Source organism: Belonocnema kinseyi, chromosome 10, assembly GCF_010883055.1.
Source record: "Belonocnema kinseyi isolate 2016_QV_RU_SX_M_011 chromosome 10, B_treatae_v1, whole genome shotgun sequence".
NCBI lineage: Eukaryota > Metazoa > Arthropoda > Insecta > Hymenoptera > Cynipidae > Belonocnema > Belonocnema kinseyi.
The window spans coordinates 105,089,832-105,095,449 of NC_046666.1; the positions used below are offsets into that span (position 1 = coordinate 105,089,832).

Here is a 5,618-nt window from a genome sequence, read left to right on the forward strand (position 1 = left end):
TGATATATTTGATCTATTTATATGATTTATTTCTATTTTTATTGCCCTAGGTGGTCCTGCTGATCTTGCCGGTTTAAGGGTAGGAGATAAAGTTCTTTCAGTAAATGGAGTTTCAGTAGTTAATGTTGACCATTATGATGCAGTGGAAGTTTTAAAAGCCTGTGGCCGAGTACTAGTACTTGTTATTGTTAGAGAAATAACGAGAATAGTACCTTCGTCCGAACAGGTATATATATTTTTCTAAATTTAATTCAAATCGAACTTTTGCTCTTTGATTATGTCTTTTTTAACACCACATCAATTTTTGCAACACACATTTCTGCAGCGTAAATAGCTTTTATGCAAATACTATTTTGATAAGTCTTTTTTATTCCGAAATAATGTACCTGAATTTTGTTTTCTAAATTTAGGATTCGACGAGAAAGGATTCGGTATGTTCGAGTATGAGCACAAGCCGAGCACCAAGTGCAACTTCTTATGTTTCATCCACGGCGTTGTCTCATAATCTTGAAAATGACGAAATGAGTGAATCAAAAAAGGTATGTTTGTCTTTCTAAAGACAAGTTAATATAAGTTGATATAAGCCTTCAAATAAATATTGATATTTCAAAATAAACATATATAAACGCTTTCAGAAACCGTATTTTTAATTCAAAAAAAGAAAGAACGTTCTTTCGACATTTTATTGAGCTCTATTGATTTTGAAAAGAGTTTTAAAAAATGGTCTTATTAGTAGAACAGCCTGACATGTATGGGAACATCGCGTGTACTATACTTTGGTTCTGAAAAAGAATCTTGCCAAAGATTTCACGAAATTATGTCAAAATGATTCCTAAAGGTAGTTGCCAATGTAGTAGTTCAATGCGTTAGCTGCCCCACTGAAAGAAGTGTGGAACAACAACCGTGCCGACAGGTACATCCACTGCAGAAAACATGACGTCGGTTTCGTACTTCGAGTTAGTGTAGGCACACTCTCAGTTTGATATGGCTGCCACTCCACAACCGCCCAACTGTAGCGCCAACGGAAAAGTTAATGAGCGGAATTCATAAATTTTAAGGAATTCATAGAATTCGATGAATTCAAGTAATTCACGGTTGCAAGGAATTCAACGAATTCACAGAGTTCAATTTTTGCAATGACTTCAGGGAATTCAAGAATAGCCCAATAGCCGACCCAGTCGATTAGCCGACTCACTGGCCAGTTGGCTAATCGACACTGAATACCCTACTGAATACCTGTACCTGCTCGCGTTCGCCTAATGAACGGATTTAATCAGTGACCGAGCGGCCAGTCAGCTATTCGACTAGTGTTTCAGCTCAAAAGACTACTATGCATACGGTTCATCGTATATTTTAAAGATTTGAGATTTTTCATTTGTTTTTCGTAAACATATTTTTTTTAATGTGAATTACTTATCGTAGCCGTATGTCATTGAAAATATTGAAGTCCCATAATTAATAAATAATATAAATAAATTAAATTAAATGAATAAATCTTAGTCCGAACTTTCATGATTGCTTCACGGCGACTTGAATGATAATTACACTGTATTAATATTATTATTGTAGGTTTTCTGATTGGCTCAATTTTCAATGGTAATAGCAGACAGCCATATCCTATATTACTGAGGTAACGCCAAAGAGGGAAATAGGGAAATGGAATGCCGAGAATTATATCGAGACACGATAAAACGAAAGATTGTGATAAAACAATCCCTGTCCATTTTTAAAGGGTTGTCCGGCGGGATCCTGGAAGTGTGAGTAGAAGGCTTCCCCAAGATTGGCGAATCAGCATGGCGGCGAATGGGCCGGGACGTATGGTAGCGAGAGAGAGCGAGATCCGGGCACTTGGTTGACACACTGTCTTCCACTCTGGTTTTCACGAGCGCGACCTAGTACAGACTGATGATGGGTGATGCGATTATGTGGCACCTCGGGACCCCCCCCCCCCCACCCCGTGGATTTTCGTGTATACAGCTGAAATTTCCTTGACGTTATTGTCCAATTTTAATGCAGTCTCGAAAAAAGCTCCTTCTCTAGAGGTTTGCCTTAATAGTTTTTTAATCTATTCAGTGAGAATGTTTTGGTTGCATTATGAGTAAATCTGTTTGTTTCAGTTTGAAGTTCTAAACCTTTGCTAGATTAAAATTATTTTTCGTTGTCAAAAGGGTTATATTGTATGTGAATCAATTCCAGTGGTAACATTCGTGAATTTGTTATAGTCGTTTTTTTCAATTGACCTAGTTTTATGCTTAGAGTTTATGTTCTCTAGTTGTTTTTTCACTCCAGATCTTACTCCATGGTTGTCTTCTTTCTGAATCAAATATGAAAAGGAAACGAACAACTCATCCGGGAAGTCAAATGTCTTGGGAATTAATTGACTTTGTAGTCGATTGTCCTTTAAGTTTCTTTTTGTTTGAGTTGAGTAAGTGTTGTTTTATAAACTTGTGAAAATTGTCAATCCAATTCAAACTGTGTAACTTAGTTTATTAACAAACAGACAGAGTAGTTTGTTTCCTGTTATAAGATTTTGAGTTCTGCTTTTTACTGATAGTACTTTGTACTTTCATTTTTCTGAAAGGTAAAGTTCCGTTCTGTCTAATTTTCTTTTTAAGATCTAATGAGTCACATTATTAAGGCTTACTTGAGTCAGTTTCTGAGTCTAGAGTCAGCTTTTGTATTTTTAATGCTATTGATCCCTTACCATTTTGCCACTATCAATTTTTAATTTTCTAGACTGAATTTGTTAAGATTTAGAACGTCTACATGCCATTATCTGTCTTTACATATTCTAGTTTGACATCATTTATCATCCATTCTCCAATAGTTTTTCCTTTAGGGGTTTTTTTACATTCATAAATAATTGGGGAAACCGTTTTCTTAATAATAAAAAGACCTTCATATTAGTCATATAGTTTTCCTGCCTTTTTATCTGATTTTTTGACAGTTTAGTTACCCTTTTTAAGACCTTGTCTTCTATTTTAGATTCTACTGGTCTTCTTCTTAAATTATAATTCGAAGCTTGTCTCTCATGTAATTGGCCTACATTTTTCTGGACTTCCTCTTTTATAATATTTTTTCTTTGACGTACCCACAACAATGTTTGACCCATCCTAACCCCTACCTTTTCGATATTTTTGAGCCCCGACTCTCCAAAGTCTTTAACTTATGCAATATTTTATACTACTTTTCTCACGTAGTGCGATTAGATTGATTGTAACTTATCTTTTATCTTTCCCACCAAATCTTTTATAGTAATGTATTGAATGGTCATTTTTTATACTTCTGGAGTTGCTCTGCACGATTCTGACCTTATTTTTCTGCTATAGCACCACCTTCATAAAGAATTCCGAGCCTGAGTTAATCCTTCTTTAATTATGCGAGTACATGTTTGCGAGAAAAGTAGTGTAAAACATTGCAAAAATTCAAGGCTTTGGAGAGTCGGGGCTAAAAAATGTCGAAAAGGTAGCGGTTAGGATAGGTCAATCTTTGTTGCGGGTACCACAAGGAACATTTTCCGTCTAATAAGGTTTCTCCAGGCGCTTATCACCTGAGGACCTTCCTTGGTGAGTGACTGAATGGGTTATATTTCACGACCTAAATTTAAAAATTCTGGGGTAAATTGGGTCGATGACTTTTTGCTAGTATTTATTATGAACTTCAAACCCGTCTATATGTTCATCCCATGTGGAATGATCGTTATCTAAATAGGTTTTAATTATTTATTTAATTGTCCGATTGTATCGCTCGGTTGGATTTGCTTGGGGGTAATATTTTGGTGTTTTTGTATGCCTAATACCGATTTTTTCGGTTATGTCTCTTAAAGTTTTGTTGACAAATTCTGTGTCATTGTCGGTGTGGAGTATCCGTGATGATCCCCAACGTGAAGTAACGCGTTTATGAAATTCGGACTCTATTGTCGCCTCGTTAGCTTTTTTGATTGGTATTATTTCGACCCATTTTGTAAAAAGGTCTACGAACACTAAAATGTATTAATTTTTTCTCTTTTTAGAACTCTGTAGCGGATCCATGATATCAGCTGCTACGATGGTCCATGGTTCTTCGATTACCCTCTCTCCCATGAGTCCTATCTTACTTTAGTTACTTGGTTTTACTCCTTCACAAGTCTGGCAATTTGTACGTATTTAATCACGGCCGGATATACTGCTAGCCAGAAGTAATGTTTGGAAATTTTCGCGAAGTTTTCTCTGAGCCTAAATGTCCTGTCAGGGTTTCGTCGTGATTTTCCCGTAAAACTTGACGTCTTAAGTGATCCGTGATTGCTCTAAAACTATATCCTTCTAAATATGGCCTAAATTTTCTTATGGACCAAACTACCGCTAGGCACTCTTTTTCAAATGCCGAATACCGAGATTCTGCACCGTTTAAGCTTCTGCTTGCGTAAACTATAACGTAATTAACACCCTTAATTTTTTGTGTAAGTACGGCTCCCAGCCCTGTGTTACTCGCGTCTGTTTCAAGTTGGAAGGGCTGTACAAATTCTGGACAGGTTAATATGGGTGCTGAATGTTCAAAGATCTTTAATTTTTTAGACTGCCTCACCCTGTTCTAACCCCCAATTTCATTTTTTATCTTTTTTAATTAATCTGTTCATCTGTTCCATGATTTCAGCAAAGTGTGAGATGAATTTTCTATACCAACTTGCCATCCCTATTATAGGCTGTAACTGTTTAATATTTTTAGGTTTAGGGAATTCTAATATTGGTTGGATTGTTACATCGTCTATTCGTAGTTCTTTGCAATTAACTTTAAAACCTAAATATTTAATCTCTGAGCAGCCGAGTTCACATTTGTCCGGACTGATCTTTAAATTTGCATCATTTATTTTACCTAATAAAATTTTCAAGTATTTTAAATGGCCATCAAAGTTTTAAAATACTATAACAATATTATTTAGATAACAAAAACCGTTTGGCTTTGAGCCTGGACTTATAATTTTATCTATGAGTCTCTGAAAACGTGGTTGGAACATTGTTAATCCAAATGGCATCCTTTTAAATTGGTACTTGCCTTTTCCGGGGACCGTGAAAGTTGTAATTGGTTTTGTACTATTTTCTAAAGTTATTTGCAAGTAAGCTAGTTTTAAATCAATTGGTGAAATACATTTTCCTGATCTTAAAGTGTCCAATATTTCTTTCATGCGTAGGATTGGGTAGAGGTGCTTTTTCTTAATGTTGTTAACCTTTCTGAAATATAAAGAGAATCTGTTATCTTTTCCTGGCATTTTAATAATAACTATGGGGTTTGGCAAATCGGAACAAGAAGGTTCTGTTATATCTTGCTCTAATAATTTATCTACGGTTTGATCAATTATTTCTTATTTTTGGGCTCACGTGGTAGTATCTCTGTTTTATTGGATCGCGGCCCTGTACACCAATTTTATGCTTTGTTAGATGAGTTACTCGATGTTATTTTCCCGAATGAATTTTAACTTTATTTTCGAGAAGTTTTTCTAATTAGGATTGTTGGCTTTTGTTAAGCTCAACAAGACCTATACTAATTTTTGGTGGAGAATTATCTTGTTTGTTCCTTTTTTCATAATCTATCTGAAATATTATTTAGCTTGATAGCTTTATTTTTAACCCTCTGCCGTCTAT

General features: G+C 35.4%; 1 protein-coding gene across 10 annotated transcripts in view; it reads left to right on the plus strand.

The window, feature by feature from the left end:
- Nucleotides 1-5,618, plus strand: part of LOC117181592 (protein lap4) — a 485,727-nt gene that overhangs the window by 275,533 nt on the left and 204,576 nt on the right. For all 10 annotated transcript variants that reach the window (XM_033374437.1, XM_033374439.1, XM_033374438.1 and 7 more), the window contains 2 exons: nucleotides 51-226; nucleotides 411-539. In XM_033374437.1, coding sequence (XP_033230328.1) covers nucleotides 51-226; nucleotides 411-539 — 305 coding nt within the window. The remainder of the gene's footprint in view (nucleotides 1-50; nucleotides 227-410; nucleotides 540-5,618) is intronic.